The sequence below is a fragment of the Corapipo altera genome, unplaced genomic scaffold (assembly GCF_003945725.1).
Source record: "Corapipo altera isolate COAL_440 unplaced genomic scaffold, ASM394572v1 1b, whole genome shotgun sequence".
NCBI classification, from domain to species: domain Eukaryota; kingdom Metazoa; phylum Chordata; class Aves; order Passeriformes; family Pipridae; genus Corapipo; species Corapipo altera.
This window is the reverse complement of record NW_020884881.1, coordinates 575,531-594,957: the sequence shown is the minus strand read 5'-3', so window position 1 is coordinate 594,957 and position 19,427 is coordinate 575,531. Positions and strand designations below refer to the sequence as shown.

Here is a 19,427-nt window from a genome sequence, read left to right as displayed (position 1 = left end):
GAACAAATAACACTATTTTGTGTTGTAAAGAGAGATGGTTATGCAAAGATGCTCTTTATTTGGAATACTCAAAAAAAGAGAGGTTTTAATCATACTATCAGAACTAAAAGGCTCTAATAATGTGGAACTTGCCATTCTATAGGCACTAACATGCTCTGTAGGAAAACCACGAAGACATTCAAGTCAGTAGAGTTGCATGTGGCTTTTGATTAGTTTATAGTATGGGAAGAGTATATATCTATATGATCAGCAAGGCTGAGAGTGAGTCTCTGTATGATCAGAATATAGAGTAGAGTGCTGTGATGTCCGGTGTTTTGGTTGGGTAGTCATACAGAAGAGTGCATGTTTATTGCATGCTGTTATAAATGAAGTGGTACTCTTGAGTGCAGCCCTTGTTCTGCAATTGCTGTCTATATCATCTGATAGATGCTTTATAGGTTGTATGACAAGATTTACATTCATTTTAGGCATTGCTGCCAGCGTTTGGCAAGTGTGATTCAATGTCTCCTAATGTGATCCCAAGGTACTTCCATCACATGACCAGAGGAACACACAGCTTGTGATGGGGTTTGCCCTCATTTTGTCTCACTGGACAAATATGTATCTAGTCATGTAGTAGGAAAGCAACTGTGGGTCCCACAGGATGTTAACAGGGAGCTGCTAGTGAACATTTAGAAAAGTTCACCTGAACTATGTTCTTCTCCTTTCCCGGATCTTTCTCAGAAACCCTGAGAAAGAGAACTGTGGCAAGCCGATTGCTAGCAAATGTGGGACAAGGTTCCACAGTCTGTCCACTCATATACAAGTCTTTTTTCAGTATAAGACTTTTTTTTTTTAGTTAAAACATGGTATTTTCAAGGAGTTATTGAATCTATTCTTAAGTTTCATTCTACAAATCCTCAACTTTATACTTCTATAGCCAATCCTAGCACAAGCAACTACTACAAACTATTGCTCTTTGCTCAATAAATGCCTAAATAAGTTTTTTTAAAGAGAGTCAGGAGTTTGCTACAGGTAAATCTGTCAACATCAGATAAATAAATAACAGAAAAAGGTACTTATACCCTTCCTTTCTCAACGAGATTAGTTATCATCACAATAACTTCTACGTTATGTTCCCATATCATTCTCCAGAAATCTTCTGCTGTCGATTTTAGTGGCCCTTGAGCTGCAATGTAGGCTTTTGGCTTGTTGTAGCCCTAAATTGAAATATAACACACGACACTTGTCAAATCACTGTTCATGAGCAAAAGGAGGTTGGGAGGAGTACATGACATTTTATATATCTATTTTTAAAGACTCACAAAAGCTTTTAAGCACTTTTAAATTTGTAACTATCCAAATCACAGAAACCCTGTGGTACCAGATGACATATGAATACAACTGATATGTCAATGTTTATCATTCCAACAAATAGGATACACATGTTCAAGTGCCCATGTTCTGGTAGAATGTTGACATGATAATGATTATGAGACATCTGTTCTGATAGTGGTTTAAAAAATGAATCAAGACCACTAACATGTAAATAACTAGGTAATGAAAACTGGTAATGGTGCCTTGGCGAGGCTCTTAGCCAAATAGCATCTTCTCATGAGATTATCTCAGAGAGAAGAATTAACCACTCACATGAAAAATACTTCTAAAATGACTCAGTGACAGAACATTTTTTGTTTCAAAATGCCCTTAACTAAGCTGCAGCTGCTACAATATCAAGATGGATTCAAAAAAGATTTGGAGTTTTACCTATGCTTTAACTTTCTAGGTTTAACTTGGACCATGAAAAATTTTTTTAATAAAATCTGTAGCATTGTGATCCTTTTTAAAAATTAAATCTATTCATCTCCATAGATAATTTTCTTATAGAAAACTCTAACAAATGAATAGGCCAGCAGATAGAAAAAGACACTTACATCGACGTAGTTGGCATTAATGTAATCAGTCAGTTTTCCATCCTTTTCTGCAAGCTGGGCTAATTTAACCCTAGTATGATCATCTGTAGTAAAACAAGGGAGAAAATAAGCAGTTTCTATAAGAATTATATTCTTTCTACAAGAAATGCCCTTAAAAATGTTGAAATATATTTTTACAATACATAAGATTAATACAGGAACAATCACACAGGCAAACATCCTCTACTTAGGTATGAATCAGATTCAAAATTCTAGTTGTAGAAAAATAAACTATTAATCCAAAGTTTGAAGGGATTCATAATTTAGTGGCCTGAACACCAGCACCTTGGGTCATTTTAGGCACTGTGATGTATTTCCCCTACAGCCTCTATCTGCTACCTATGGAGGTGTGTGGGTGTTTCTTAAGTCCTGTGTCATGACTGCCAAATCTGCAGAGTAGGATGTCTCAATATGACAGCAGGCACCAGTATTGAGGCACAATAATTCCCCAAATCTGCAGAGTAGGATGTCTCAATATGACAGCAGGCACCAGTATTGAGGCACAATAATTCCAAGTTAAAAGAGCGGACACCGGAGAACAATGGGACTTTGAAGAAACACTGGTCAGCTGAAGAACTTCAGCAGTGGCTACTTCAGGGCAAGCTGAAACTTTCTGCAGCCTGCACTGATTGTAAGAACTAGACTTGAGTCAGTTACAGAGGACAACTCTTGCTGCTTCAGCTGCCCTAAGCTGCCTACACACTGTCCTTTCATAAAAAAGTTGTTGGGCTGGCACCGTTTGTACGATCTGCTACAAACACAGTGGCAGAGGAGAATCCCTGACATTTTGTCCATCTAGAGGTATCTTTAGCACGGTGGAATGGAATTTCTTGCTGCTGGTTTACATTGCCTTCTGCTGAATGCTGAACACAGATTTAATTTAGAGCTTCTTGTAATCAGAACAAAGTTGAAATGCTATAGAGAGTTAAAACAAATGTTTTGAGCCACCAAAATAATCAAAAACCCAGAGGCAAAAGCTTCAAAGAGAGATTAACAAAACTGAATAGATGTATTTCAAAGAAGAAAAATCTGGGAGAGTGATGCAATAGTGTGCTGGTTAATGAAGCTGTTCTATTCCACTGTTGCAGGGCACAATACAACATAAACCCAGTACATTTATGTTTATATGTGTCAGTAAATATATCCAGGGATTCTGTAGATCCTAGAGAGGATAAATCATCATTATTCTAGATCAAAGATGGATTAATTCTGGTAATCAAAACACAGTTTCTTTGGCTTTATAATGGCATCATAATGAAACCTCCCAACTTCCTTTGGGTCATTGCAGAAGACACAAATATGTCTTGAAAAACATGCTCATCAAAGTAGAAGAATGTCAGAGGACTAACCTCAAGATATGTGAAATCTCATGCTACTCCTCTCCAAGCATTTTGTTAAAGAGGAGCTGGAGAATCACAGAATCATAGAATCAACCGGGTTGGAAAAGACCTCCAAGATCATCAAGTCCAACCCTTGATCAACACTGCCGCGGTTACTAGACCACAGCACTAAGTGCCACATCCAGTCTCATCTTAAATACCTCCAGGGACAGAGAATCCACCACCTCCCTGGACAGCCCATTCCAATGCCTGATTACTCTTGCTGTAAAGAACTTCTTCCTAATATCCAGCCTAAACCTCCCCTGGCACAGCTTAAGACCGTGTCTTCTTGTCCTACTGCTGGTTGCCTGGGAGAAGAGACCAATGCCCACCTGGCTACAACCTCCTTTCAGGGAGTTGTAGAGAGTGATGAGGTCTCCTCTGAGCCTCCTCTTCTCCAGGTTAAACAGCTGCAGCTCCCTCAGCCTCTCCTCACAGGACTTGTGCTCGAGTCCCTTCACCAGCCTTGTTGCTCTTCTCTGGACCTGCTCCAGCACCTCAATATCCTTCCTGAACTGAGGGGCCCAGAAATGGACACAGCACTAAAGGTGTGGCCTCACCAGCACTGAGGACAGGGGAAGAATCACTGCCCTGGTCCTGCTGGCCACACTGTTCCTGATCCAGGCCAGGATGCCATTGGCCTTCTTGGCCACCTGGGCACACTGCTGGCTCATGTTCAGCTTCCTGTCGATCCAAACTCCCAGGTCCCTTTCTGCCTGGCTGCTCTCCAGCCACTCTGTCCCCAGCCTGTAGCGCTGCATGGGGTTGTTGTGGCCAAAGTGCAGGACCCGGCACTTGGCCTTGTTGAACCTCATCCTGTTGGAATCAGCCCAACTCTCCAGCCTGTCCAGGTCCCTCTGCAGAGCCCTCCTTTCATGGTCACTGTGCCCCAGACGGTCTCCGACCACCACATCTCCCACCAGTCCCTCTCTGTGAACAGCAGGTCTAGTGGGGCCCCACCCCTGGTAGGCTTATTTACCAACTGGTGCAGGAAATTATCTTCTAAACACTCTGGGAATCTCCTAGACTGCCTCTTCTCTGCTTTCAGTGTAGAGGTATTTTTACTAGTGTAGAGGTATTTTTACTCCCTTCAAAAACATATAAACCTATATTGTCTATAATTATTTCTTAAAAAAAACACCAAATGACGCCTTTACTTACAAGCAACAATGTTTATGTATCGATTCTTATTCTTGTTGTCGGGGTGATTAGAGCTGTCTGATGTAATACCTAGATCTACAGTACAGCTCTGGATTTCCTGAAAAAAAATTATGTCATATTTTAGTAAGTATTAAGATTCATAAAATGTCTTAAAATACAGTAAGTAATCATGAAAAGAACCACAACCTTATACCCAATTATCTATGATATTTTACAACTACTTCATTGCTAAAAAACAAAAATGCAGTGAAATAATTCCTTACCTGATAAAACTCTTTCAGTGTCTAATGAGGGAATGAATGCAAAAAAAGTAAAAAAAATCAAATTCCACAGCACAGAACAAATGGATAAGTGTTTATATAAATTACAATTACTATATGGAAAAGTTATGGTCATGCAATATATATCTCCATAATAACAACAAAACTAAATATTTTGACATAACTCCTAAAGGAAATGAGGTAATTTTCCAGTTAAAATGTTGGCATCTGTTTTCCTATCTTTAGCTTTAATGTTAGACCTTAGGCCAGTGAACGCTTATACATATGAGTAACATCACAGACTTTAGCCAGATTATCTATATCTTTAACTTTCATTGGATTTTTTTCTTGGTCCTTATAAGTGCATTAGTTTCTCTGTGGAATACTTTTGCTCTCTTTGCGTTCAGCTGCAAAACCTTCACTGAAGCAGGACTGTGTGCCACTCTGTCAGCCTCATGGCATTCCGGTGAAGGACAGTTACAGCCCTCACTCAGGCTGCCAGCAGTCTCACAATGAAGCCAACAACGTTATAAAGAGAGAGAAAGGCTTGAAAAGACAGGCACAAAGTCTGCAAGACTCACAAAATTATTTTATTTTATTTTATTTATTACTTTAGCTGACCGGAAACTCAAGCATTTATAAGGTCCACATTGTTAAGTAGGAAATATGTTGTCATCGCTAAAAGTACTATAATAAGGTTTCCCAACACTTTTGATAATTCCTTTTAATATAAATCGCCTTCACCTATTTAAATATAGATATGAAAAATGGTTACAAGTATAAAAATTAGATTTTAAATCAGTTGTTTTACAGTAACATAAAAAAAATATTAAAACCCCCCAAAAACCTGAACGACCCCTGTACTCTTCAAATGTATGTTAACTCTGCAAAGACAATGACTGTATTTCAGTTTTTCCCAATCTTCTAAGTTCTCCATCAGTACAGAAAAGAACAGGACACTAATTCTGGGGTACTCTGTAAAGTCAAGAAGGATCTCCAAGATAGTTAAGATTAGCATGAAATACTTCAGATAGGGCAGCTGTAGTTCAGTGAGGTGTAGCATATTTGGTCTTTGGATCACTGCTGTAACTTAGGAAAAGTACAATTGTAGGAAAAGATCAATTTAAGACAAACAGTCTGATTTCTGTATTGCTGTACTCACTAATGGTGAAAGAGCTTTGGAACCATTGTATTTACACACTGTCCTTCAACATCTGCTCTTACTAACAGTCAGTCTGGCTGGAGTCCAGTCCCGCCAGTGCATATGCACATGTGTAATATATGAACACTGAACTGGACGTTCACAAGTATTTACAAGTTTGGTCCAACAATCAAATGGATGTTCTGAATGTTAAATGAATTGAAGAAGAAATGCTGATGAAGTAGGTTTTGTGAAGGACATGGAATTTTTGGTCCATTAGATCACAATACATTGGTCAGAGAAACAAAAGCAAAACAAAATGATTCAAAATTATGAATTGTTTGCTTTCATTATTGTGTTTGCAGCAAGAATATTACAATCATATTTAAATTAATATAGATCAATTAAAAATTTTTTTTCCATCCCAACTGACTTAGAAATCTCTTGTAAAAAATGTTAATATCTTTAATTAAAGTATTTGGGGTTTTAATGTTCATGTGAATTAAGTAAGAACATATCTATCTTTAAATTGATTGCAATACACACAAATGCGAAAAAATGATGAAGTTCATTAGTTACATATGGTGATAATAACATTATATGATTAGAGCATATGTTTCAACATTTTGAAATACCTTTTATGAACTATATACTTTGGGAAAGGAACTGTAAATCTTTTGCTACCACATATGAAGACTACATTAGCTCCCTTGTTAATCAGAAGTCTTGCCACGTGTACTCATTATTACTTCCATTTTATTTTCCCTGTAAATGGAGCAAGCAAATGTGGGTAGCTTCTGCAAAATTAAATTTTCATTAGTATTGGCAAAGCTTTAGATCTACCACTGTATCTGATAAGTCACATACATTGCATTATCTTTGCACAGTTTATTCACACAATCATTGAGTATTTTATCACAGTAATAAATATTGCCATTTGCATTCCACTCCTGTTAGCTTTTATAAATCTCCCTAGTCTTTATGCATGAACTCCTTACTGGGCTCACAGTACTTGTATTTACATGCATTCCTGAAATTGGTGGCCAAGTCAGAATGTAATCCCCTGTTTTTTGTTTCCAGGCACTTAAACTTAACATTATCTGTATGTACTAAGAAGAAAGATGACGTCATAGAGCCATACCTCAAATTCTTCAGAAAAACCATTACTTGCATGTAAATCTGCAACATGTTTTGGAAAATGCTTTATTGGAATTGCTCCAACATCATCTTAGGGGCGGGAAAAGACAAAAAATATATTTATGAAGAATAAAAAGCTAGTGACATATAAAGAAGTTTATATGTAGGCAATCCACACAACATCCTGAAATAAAATTTTTGCATGAGCTTTGGATATACAACTCCCACAAAAATTAAACATTCTTTAACATCATTAACATTTCTAAAATAGTTATCTAACACTTGTACATTTCTAAACGATTATTTGGGAAGAAGATAAAGAAAATGCCTTGCTAGATCTTGCTCTGTCTTTAAGCCCCCCAAATCAAGGTGCTGATTCTGCAAGACGCTGAGCTTGTCTGTAAATAGAACACACAGAATTCCCTGTGAAGTCAAGGAGAAATGGGAAGATTATCTGTTTGCTACAAGATGTTCAAAGGGAGAGTGTAGGAGTAGACCTCTGAATAATACTGATAAAGCAAGAATGAATGATTTGGCAGAGTTGTGTGGGTGCTTTATGCTGATTAGTGTTGCACCGGAATTCTGATCCAGTACATGGACTGGCCGCATAGTCCCAAGCCTACTAAATTAAAGCAGCATTATACCAGTAGTTTAATATTAACTGACATGTTGCATGTTTGCATTGGTATCCAAAGGAATCTTTTTTTTAATCTTCTACTGCATCAGCAACTACTTCCAGTACAGAATTTCCCCCCCCCCATTCTCCTCATGATTCTACAATTACCTATGAATAATAAGTCTGATCCTGGCAGTACTGACCGCAAATTTTCATACCAGGTCTTGTATTTCAAGATTTCAGTGAAAGATTTATGTTTAAGCTTTCTGGATACCCACAAAGAAAAGATCTACATTCTCAAGGAATAACCGTGATTCATGTAACTTTGGGGTTCTGATACTGAGTCTGAATTTTCCATCTGATATTTATATTTCAGGATGTCTTCATTTTACTTTATACAAATATAGAAAAACACTCTTGTGTAGAACATTCATCAGAGATCATGTCAAAAATCTTTGGGACTTTTAATCTTCTCTTTCCTGCAAAGATGCCACCCAAACAAAGTCATCTGCTTGTTAATTATCTTGTTAAAGGAGGATATTCTTTCACAGTGTTGGTTCTGAAGAATAATTTTGTTGTTTTGATTTTTTTTTTTTTTAAGCCTTTCATGGACTAAAAATATGTTTATTTCACAATCTGTACTTTCATCACTATTTCATATGAGAACAAAACATCAAAAACATTGAACAAGGACCTGTTATTTACATCAACCGATGTTCAGCATTTAGTCCACCTAATAAGTTTAGCTTTCAGTTACCAGGAATTTTTTGATTTGTAGTAAGATCTATCTGGTCTTCCACTGACATGACTGGATCTTAATAAAAAAGTGAATTTATCCAGTCAAGCCTAAGAGAAGCTGAACAACCATGTAACACTATCTTCACACTTTGGAGATAAAACCTGGTAAAAAGTGTTTATCGTAAAGATATGCAAACACAAAACCAGAAGGGTGGGCAAATGACCCTAAGAGTGAGGACAACATGGGAGAAAGAGATCTCAGGTTTTGTTTCATTGCCAGAGCTAATCTCCCAACTCAATCACTTCTGAACCAGGAATGTATTTTATATCTGGATGGCAGATACCACTTCAAACTACTTAGAGTTTGATAGTGGGTCCAAATACTATCCTGTAATTGATTATTATTTGAATGCATCTTTGAATTGTTCTGCAAAGTGCCATGGCATCTTCTGTGAATAACTGATCTCCTCTCTCTGCCAATGAAACCCTTCAAAAGAAAGACTTAATATATAATGAGATCTGTGGAGTGTGCTTTTGGTCATATCCATAGGAATTAAACTTAGCAGTTACAAAATGCTCTTCCTGCCTACACTCTTTGATGGTATTATGTCGCAGTTGTACTCAATTGTAAAATTACACTGCTGCAACACTTGTACAATAGAAAACTCAAAACCTGCTCACTTGACATCTGTTGCATGCAAAATAAAATGAACTATTTCCTCGGTGCTTGCAGCTTTTTCCATAAAATGTTTTATGTATCTTCAGTCACTTGGCAAAACTTTTCTCTTTAATATTTATCAGCATTTCAGAAGGAAAACCTCCAGCTTCAAAACACGTATTTTAAGAACTCAGAACTCCTTTAGGAAAAGGTTATGCAACTCCTAACAGTGGCAATCAATACAAAAGGCATTTAAAGATAATTTAAAGATGTCTACAATTCAGTTACAGTAGAAGCCTAATGTTTGGGATTTATTTAATTGTGTTTACTAGTTATCTACCCAAGGGTTGATTTTCTTCCCTTATTCATTCCATGGGAATATATCGCCTTGTGTAATAGCAGTTTGTAAAAACATTACTTGTGGAACAAGATATCCTTGTCTCACAGGTGAAAATGTGGCTTAGGATCTGCTTCAGAATTAGTCTATTTAGAGTACTTTCATTCTACACAGACTGAAAAAGCTGGGAAGGCTGCATGTGCTCCTCTGATACCCTTTCAGGAGGAAGGAAAAGACAGAATTTCTCCAAATAAATGTGGTGGATATAGAACCAGAAGACACCAATAAGGTTCTGAACTTCTGTACCATTTTTATGAAAGGATCCCAGAGAACTTTACCATAGCAACTATTCTAGTAAAATATATAAGTTTAAGAACACATAATTGGAATGAAATGCAGACAGATGAGACATATTCTCATCTTGCTGGTAAAAAGAATAGGAAATGTTCTATACAATGGTGACAAACCCAATTAAAGGCAGAAATATAGCAGAATATGTTGCTCCACCTTGAGACAGTGAACTAGAGCTATTTAGCATAGCTCAGATGGCTACACTAGCAGCAGCCACTCCAGTGAGGTTACACCTCAAACGGCTAGAAGGCACAGCGTATCTTTGAGACAACTCTGTAAGGCGAAAATATTTCTCTTCTTTGTTACCTACAGGAGAGAGTATTAGGAACACTAGTTTCTGTCGACATCAAGTGCACCTGTGTTTACACAGATTTGTACAAGAGGCTACAAATCTCTGGTTTACAGATGTTACAGTACGTGAAGAATTCATATTGACACATATAAAACAACATCTTCCAACAGCTAACACCAATCCACAGAGTAGTTGCCAGAAATACCTGAGACTGGGAAGATTGGAGCTGGGGGAGCAGAAATCACTCGAGGTGATGTATTATCTTCTAAATAAAAGTGAGCAGTCTGGAAACATTTCCTGGAGGGGAAGAAACATAAATAAATATTGCAAAACAAACAAAGAAACCAAATGAAAAACCTCAACAAAACATTATCTAAGATCTTTTGGAATTCTGGCATTATTGAATTAGAAAGAAAAATCTTGGTTTTGAAAACCATTTTTCATTGAGTGTCAAATATTACTGCTACAATATAAATATTCCCCCAGCACACCACCAAATTATACATACAACTTGACGATACATTACCTCAGTATAATACATAGTTCATGCAACTGTACCTATACCAGAGGCAGAGGATAGAGCACGCATCAGACATAGTGACAGCTGAAAGAGGAACTCTGCATCAGGAGCTACTGCAGATGCTGTGCAATTCCAAGTAAAAAAAATGCTACTGTCTTCCTGGCTTATTCAAATTCCCACACACAATTCCTGTTCCCCCTCACGTCATTATGCTAGCCTGAAGATGGAGCAGTGTATAAGATCAGTCGTGGTAACTCATTGATAGATCCTACTGCAGATATGGAAATGCAGTAAAAGACAACATGCCCTGTAACAGCTTAACAGTGGCTCTAGAACTACTATGACTGGGGCTAAACAATATTTTCATAATGTAATTGCAACACTGAGGGAACTTTAACCAAGGAGGACTTCTCAAAGTTGACAGACAGAAACAGGGGAATTTCTAACTCCAGGAGATGCTGGCTTTGTTGCAAAAACATTGAAGTATGAATACAAATGGAATCAACTTCAACTATGACCCACAATGTTATTTGTATCTGTGCTGTAATCCAGATGCGAAGATAATAGGAATAGCATCTGTTAACAGTCCAAGCTATTCAAGGGAATGAGTAATCAACTGCTGCTGTAAGCTTTGCAAAGCCTCTTTAATTAAAAAATCTCCATATGATTAGGCATACTAATAACAATCTTTACTTTGAGTCACTTAATCTTTTTGAAATATTATTCACTAATCATTAAATTTAAAAAGAAATATATGCATAACAAAAATATTAATCTCATTTTATATTTATGAGATTCTGTTTCTTCAGAGCTGAAGCTGTTGTATGATTGCTACTTTGTGTAATCACTGTGATTTTAAATTCCGTGCCATTCTTATATCATTGCAGTGATATAATTGTTATAAAAACCCATAAATTTTGAAGATACTTTGAAAAATAGATAGGGAATATGTGGCTGTTGTCATCCTTTTCGCACATTAATGAAGATAATAAAGACTTTGGTAAATTTATTTGAATTAAGCCTCTGGGAAACATGCCCATAATCTCAGAATTTGTTGGGAATTTTTGATCTGTGTACAATACAGATTCTCTTAAAACACAAGAAAAAGTGGACAGCTACATCAAAGGGAAAACTGTGGCACGCAAAACAGTTCTGGTGATTCACAGGACAAATTAATTTGAAGCTAGAATCCTCTAAAAGCATATTTGTGATGTTTACAGAGAAGCTTTGGCTTTGCATGAGAAGTTTGGAGCAATGCTATCTGTTACGTAGCTGTTTTTACTAGAAATGGCAATTCTGGATGCAGAACAAGAACACATTCAGGATGTGCCTGGGAACACCTTTCTAATTTTTAAAGAGTCTACCACCTTACAGTTAGTTAGTGGCTGCTGAGGTGAGAGAGGCTGTCTCACTGCTAGCATAAGACTCAAGAGTTAGTCTCAGGACTGTGTATGAATATCCAAAATGTAGGCAAGTGCCAAAGTACTTTAAATCATCAAACACTTTGGAAAGTCCGGCTCTGCCTGCTGGGCACAGCAAATGCTGTACTATGTTTATTAAAAACAGCACCAACTAAACATGCCAACCAGCCTGACGCTAAAGCTCCAAACCCAAAAACTGTCCTTCCCCAAATATCTACTGCTTGTGAACAATGATCATACCTAAAGTTTATGGACTAACATTACAGAGTTTTGTCACCTCCTTGCTTGAGAAAAGATTGAGCTATAAAGAATTTAATTAGCATAATTGCTTTCACATCTAAAGCAGTACTTAAAATGTCCCCATAATATGCCATACACTCATTATCCGTCACTGAACCAATGTATTTTTAATCTTTAACAAGTTAATTGTGGTTGAAAATAAATTACACCCTTAGCACATTTGAGAGACAAATTCATAGCAGTTGACTTAACCTGTAATAAGACTCACAAATAGGCACTCCATCTGCTTCTGCATCAGCAGTGAAAGCCTTCATGATTAAACTTAATGCTAATATCCACATATCGTTAATTATCACTTGTTGTTAATGAAAAAAGTGATGACTATTTCAAACTTCCAGACAAAGGTCCCATCACTCAATGTTAAACTGATTATTTAATTTACACCTTTCATCACAGAATTTAGATCTTCAACCTAAAACTGTAATTTGTAACTTAGACACAGCATTTCTTTGATCACAACTTTATATATGGAGATGGTGCTAAGCCATTGAATTAATTACAGTGTCTGGATCTGTATAGGAAGGCATGCAGCAGCAGCAGTGCTTCTGTCTAACAGGAGGGACACTAGATCTGAATGAACACTTCAATGGGAACTTTGCACAAGACTAAGCCTCAGACTGTTTTTCCAGAATTTGGGTCCCTTGACCTTGGCTGAGGGTATCTGCCTACTTCTCCCCCAGGGCAGGGATTGCTCAGAGCTTGACTGGGATTGTCACTGAGGCAGGCAAAGAGCACGACACTGTGTGTGCATAGGAACGTGCATATATGCATGGTGTTTGCTGCTGCACGGACTGAGGAAGGGAGTGGAACCCTGGAAGTCAAGAGGCATCTGTGAGAGGATGTGTTTGCACATCCCCTGCTTGCCAAGAATGGTCTTAGAGGCATGGTTACTTCTCTGAGAACTTCTTTTGAGCTCATAGGATTATGTACCAATAAGAATTCTCAAACACTTATTTGAATTTACTTTTAAAAGGTTCAGATAATTTAATGATCTGATAGAGCCAAAGGATCTTCAAATGGATCTTCAATGGATCCAATGATGCCAATTATTCAATTTTTAAATGGCTACAATTAATTTTTATGTGCTTGTCAGCTGGAATTTTGTCAGATTTTACAACACTTTTATTTATAATTTGATGTCACACTGTTGAAAAGTTTTTCCTTCATGGATGAATGAGTGTGGCCTTTGTGAATTTAAATCTGATTTTAGTGTTTCTCCAGGCGCAAGTTTAACGATCCTTAGAGAGGGTTCTCAACTCTGTTCCCATAAACTTATCACAGGACTCAAGACATCAGTTCAAATAATGAATAAGGAAATGAACATTTTCTGACAGTTCTGTTTCAAAGATGGGGTAGTAGAGGAAAGTTAAAAGTTAAATGGCTACTCAGGGTGTTGTCTGCCATCATGTTGGTAATTTCTGATGTGTTGCTGTCATGAGATGTGTAAGAGCCTGCATGACAGTCAGTTGATATTCAGTAAGTCTACAGATACAAATGTAGCAGGAAGGCATTAGCAGTTTGGGGTTAGTGTTATTACAGCCAGTCTTTTTCTAGAGTTCACATATATTCATTGAAAAAGAATTTTGAATGGTACAACTCCCACAGCTGACAACTGCTACCGTTTTACTATTCTCCAAGCTCTTCTTACAGTGACTGTTATAAAACTGATCTGCACAAATACGATTAATTAAGAAAAATGGTAATAATGAAGTCATCCAGAATAGAACAGAGTAAGTACTTTCAAATACTCCTCCTGCATCTCTGCTGCAAGGACTCAGTCAAGTAGACAGATACTGAGAAAGATGGATAAATTCTAGATTTGGACAGAAAACTCTCTCTAAAGTTTTAAAAAAAGTCTATCAGGACAACAAGACCATTAAACAGGCAAAAGAATCTCCTTGTTTATTCCACTGTAATCTTACACATGCTGAAGAAATTAAAGGAAAATGAAATTACTTGAAAATTGCTTGAATCAAAAAAGATACACAGAAACAGAGTAGTTCAAAATTGCGTATTTTCCTACTGGCAATTAGTCAATCTTTAGACAATTTTGCCATTAGAAGTTTTCATCCCTGTTAGAGGAACTAATATTTTACCAAAAAAAGATTGAAACTGTGCCTAATGGCATAGGGAAGAGATTGAGGAATTTCCTCAAGTGCTGATTAACAATTTCATGTAAAAAAAAAAACCAAACCAAAACCCAAACAACAGATGGTATAGAATTATTTTTCTAATACAAGTCATTCAAGTGAAGAACAAAATAATTTTGCCTTTCTTTAACCTTGAGAGATTAGAACTTGTTGCTCTTTGTAGTTATTGGTTTTCTAAACCAAATAACACACCTTTTGCATATTCATATTAGGAGTTAATAGTAGAAACAACCCAAAGCATTATTCACTCAAATAATCAGCCAGGATATACCAATGCTTTTTTAACTGACTACTGTTGAAAAAGGAATATAGGATAACTTCTTGAAAACATAAAATTTTTATGAACTTTAATAAGTGAAAATAATTGGCCCAAATTAAAAAAAAAATAAAAGAGCATTACAGAAAGAAACATTGACAGCTTACCTCAACTATTTCAAAATAATATAAACCTAACCACAAAAAATATTACAGTCTTTCTAGTAATATTTTCCAGGCTTAATAAAAACTGCATAGCAATGAAGTTAATATCTTGGTTTTTTCCAGGCTTTACAGAGAGGTGAGGGTTTTGGTAACTTTGAAAGAGGGCTACCAAGTCCTACCTACAATACATACTTCTTGAGTTTCATTCCCCTGAAATAAGAAATAGTTACTGGTGTTATCATAATGCCAAGAGAATTTTGCTGAGGATTATCAATAAAAGAGCTCCATATTTTATTTTGTAGTACACAAAAATACAGAAAAGATTAAATTCCATTCAAGAAGATATTATTGCTAACGGGATTTTTATTTTATTCTGAAAGACCCGCTTTACAGAGTTGTTCATTCTCAGAAAAAGAATACCAAATGAACACCATGTTATTCAACAAAAACAAGCTTGTAATGTGTAGGATTACTAGAGCTGAATTGTACAATCTGGGTCTTTAAATGGATGGTGTTCTTTGGCAAATAGAAGAGATTTCAAATACTGTTCAGCATCAGGGATGAACCCCTTTGGAAGATAAATATGAACATTCATGTTTCATAACATGACAGACACGAAAAGATTCTCAGTATGCAAGTGGTTGGCTGGAAATCCTGGGATGGACAGTATAATTATCCAACTAGACATAAACTAAGAAATGAGTTCTGCAATTATTATGACAATTAACTTCTACCTGGGAAAACAGAAGAAATATTTATCAAAATTCATTTACAGAAGTGTCCTTAACCATGGTAATTGCTGACTGACTCACTAGTACCCTTGCCTGGAAAAAAGGAGGCTTGAACTCAATTTCTCAAGCCTAGTCTGTTCAGGGATGGAATGTGTTCTGTCCCCATGTAGGACATATCCTGATAGGCCAACAGAAAACCAGTGTCAGGAGACTAGAAGAAAAGTCAGTAAGCACAACTTGGACATCACATATGGGGACTACAGCAGTCTGTAGCTTGGAAAGTGTAGTCTGAGTCTCTTTACTTGTTCTCCACCATTTTTTTGCATTTTAGATTAAGCAGGATTAGTGGGGGTTGGGGAAGAAGAAACAAGCTCTGGAAGCTTCTGTGAGATGTTTAAGTGTGTCTTCCCCCTTCTTTGTACAGTTCCTGTAAGAGTAAGGTCCTGTTTCTGACTGCTGGTTTCTGTGTTAGCACAGCAGAAGCAGTGACAGGATCAGGTTCCAGGCAATCACTGAACAGCAAAAACCTCCATGGCAGGAACTTTTTGCAACTTATTTCCCTCTTCTGGTCCACCACTGCACTTCGTCCCTGAGAATTTCCACACTTGAAAAAGTGCATGGGTTTTGAGAGCTTAAGGATACATGTCCCTAGGAAGACTGGCTTTAGAACCAACAAAAGAGTGCCAAAGGCTGGGATCAGTGCCACATACTGCCAACTAGATTCCTGATATGCTTTTAGCTCAGGCCAACTTGCAGTATTTCACACATTCACTGACTACACACAGAGCATTTTCACACTCTCACTGATTACGTTACCATGACTTCTTATACTTATAAGTTCTCTTTATCCTATCTCTTTTTCTTACAGCATATCAATCTATTAAGTTAGAAAAACATGTCCATGAGGAAACCTGAGTATGCGTGTGCACAAGAAACACATCCTTAGTTACCTGCTAAAAGGTTGGAAAGGCTGGTGGGCTAATTTTGGTTTGGCAGAATCACAAAGTAGAACAACTTTTTAATCACAGAACACCATAACAGCTACTCAGTAAGTGATCTTCAAACAGTTACACTATTATAGTATCACTAAACTCTTCCATTTCTACCTTGCATATAAGGTCAGCTACAGAAACTCCTACAGTAGTCTATGAATTGCTTAAAAGCAATAATATTGCTTATTACTGAGGACCATGGATTCTCATTCTGAATCAACAACTACCTTTTTTAACTGTTAATAGATTGGAAAGATAGAAAAAATCCCATGCCATGCTATTTATTTTTCTTCTCCTTCTTGCTCTTCCCAGCGCTCTAAGTCACTTGGCTTCTAGATGATCAATAATCATAAGTAATTGTTTACTAAAATCTCTCAATATGGAAATAAACTATTTGCAGTGGTTAAACCCTCTGCAAACAAAAAGAATTGCAGTTGAGTGCTTTGGACAGAAACCACCTTATTTTGTCTTCTTTATGGCACTGAAAGCAAGACGAAGACATAGTGAGAGACAAGATCCAGTCTCTGTCCTATAAACCAGCTCAATAATGCCAGTCACAGTTTTCAAATCAGAGCTCTTTAGAATTGAAAAAAAGATCAACCAAAAAACAACTTACCTCCAGTAAATGAGAATACCCACAAGAACCACTAGACAGATAAAAGTCAGGGCTGATACGACCACAAGTGGTATAACTGTCTTCTTCTCTGATTCCAGACTCTCAGCTAGACCAATACGAGACTCATGGCTAATATTACTTGCCTCTGCAGTCAGAGAAAATTGAAACAGTCCATGTTTAAATTCTGAGAAATGCACAGCACGAGTGAATGTGTCTTATAATGAGCCTACTTAATACCACTTACCTCTGTTTTTTACTACATACTGCAGAAAGTGTATACATTTGCAAACCAGCTTACAGAAAATAAGCAGATAGAGGGTAAAGCAAAGTATTCAAGCTCATGTGACTCAGCTTTCCAGCAGTGGAGACTTCTCTTTGTAAGAATAGCAGATTGTTGTTAAAATATAGAAGAAAGTTTTTTATTTTCATCTGTTTATTAGCTGAAAGCCAAATGAGTTAAAAATCTGAAAATGTAATATTGGAATGTGCATTGGAATTGATATTAATCTGTCACTCATATAATGCAAATCACTTCTCTGGTTAATAGTTTAATAGGAAAATTTTCTTGCAATAGTTCTTATGTGCTTGCTGTATTGCAAGTTAAGTTTTCTTTATTTTAATCCATTGCCCATTCTGTAACTTCTCTTATAGATACACCCTGCTTCCTCTGAATTCAATTGGTGCACCTCCTCCCTCAACTATACTGGAGCCAGAATTAAATTTCCTACCTCCATCTTTACAGGTGATCAAATTATTATTTAGATATTGCTTAGATTTCATGTTTCTGTGAGTCATGTAATGCTGGTTGAACAAAATATTTGAGCACAGGAATCTGTATGAAAATTAAAACAATATATTCTATAATGTCATTAAAGAAGAAAACACAATGGACGACACCAATCCTGCATTTTTAACTTTGGTCATACCTTAAAAAGTAAACATTTTAAAGCTGCGACTTTGACTAACAATAACTATTTTTTTTTTCAATCTGTGCAGTTTACTGTGATCTGTGACCATTATATGAGTTAAAAGGCAGAAATAAGCACTTTTTGCACTTGTTAGGATTAAACCTCTGGAATGTTTTCTGCTTTTGTGAATAGTCCTAATTCAATGAATTTTCTGTATAGGAGCAGAATTTTGCTGTCTAGAAATCAGCTGTACTGCACTGGGATTTCAAGAGACCAATTCGACAAGAATAAAAAGCTCTCACACAAAATGGAGGAAGGAATGGAGTTGGATCTGGAAAAAAAAAAAAGACAGCAAACGGTGTGTTCTAAATAGGATGTCAAAAAACAAATGGCTTCACCCTGTACAGATTTCCAGGCAGCTCTCTGGTTGCTTGCATTTCCTTGAGTTTAGGGGCTTTCAGAACTTCATATGCAAAAAGGTCTAGGCTCTGATCTTGCAGACATCTTGGTTTTAATTCAAAGCACTCTTAACACCCACATCAATCACTACTCTTTAAATCCTGCAGCTCAGTAGACAAAGTAATTAATGCACAAGTTACTTCTGAAAAATCTGTCCCTGAGTTTCCAGTGAGTGGGTTAAAATCAGTACTTCTTATTGATTTCAGAAAAAACTATACGTATGCATGAGAGAACATAATATGATCCCACTAAAACAGTCATACTAGCTTATCCAGTTGTGGACCAATTCACAGCACAAAACCCAATCTTATCTGTATAATGACAGGACTTCTTCAAACTGCACGACCAAATCCTATAAGGATTCCTCCTATGGTTAATTAAGGGCAGGCTTCTCCTGTAACACAGGGTTTCTTGTCTATTTGGACATCATTCCAATGATGGCAGCTGAAAAGGCAGTCTCATCTATAGTAGATTTCTTTTATTTCTAATGACTGATGTGTGTGGATCCTTCATATATTTCTTTCTATTAATTTCTCTTAGTTTTTCAACTGAAGTTGAAAGGTTTAAGTAGCCATAGAGGTCTTATGGATAAAGTCTTAGTTCAGAACAAGCATAATTATGCATCAACAACTACAAGACTGAGAGAAGTTTAAATGAAAACTTTTTTTCTGTAATGGTCACAACAAGAAGACATTTCATCAGTTTCTGGTAAATCCACTGTAACATATAAATAAGTTCTCAGCTGAGAGGTTCTTTTTTGTTTGTTTTTGCTTCATTTCTTTATAATTTAATTAAGCCAGTATGTCTTTGATTTACAGTAGACCATGTTAGACATTCTCAAATTAATTTTTCAGTTTATTAAAAGACAATATTTGGCATTGTTTATTG

The 19,427-nt window shown here is 36.6% G+C and overlaps 1 protein-coding gene across 5 annotated transcripts in view; it reads right to left on the bottom strand.

The window, feature by feature from the left end:
- Positions 1–19,427, bottom strand: part of PTPRZ1 (protein tyrosine phosphatase, receptor type Z1) — a 136,643-nt gene that overhangs the window by 12,629 nt on the left and 104,587 nt on the right. For 3 of the 5 annotated variants that reach the window (XM_027639560.1, XM_027639562.1, XM_027639564.1), the window contains exons 13-18: positions 17,173–17,317; positions 10,228–10,319; positions 7,035–7,120; positions 4,493–4,589; positions 1,914–1,996; positions 1,065–1,199 (exon numbers count right to left, since the gene is read on the bottom strand). In XM_027639560.1, the coding sequence (XP_027495361.1) occupies positions 1,065–1,199; positions 1,914–1,996; positions 4,493–4,589; positions 7,035–7,120; positions 10,228–10,319; positions 17,173–17,317 (638 nt within the window). Of the gene's footprint in view, positions 1–1,064; positions 1,200–1,913; positions 1,997–4,492; positions 4,590–4,755; positions 4,777–7,034; positions 7,121–10,227; positions 10,320–17,172; positions 17,318–19,427 lie in introns of all 5 variants that reach the window. The other 2 variants (XM_027639559.1, XM_027639561.1) reach the window with 1 other exon arrangement.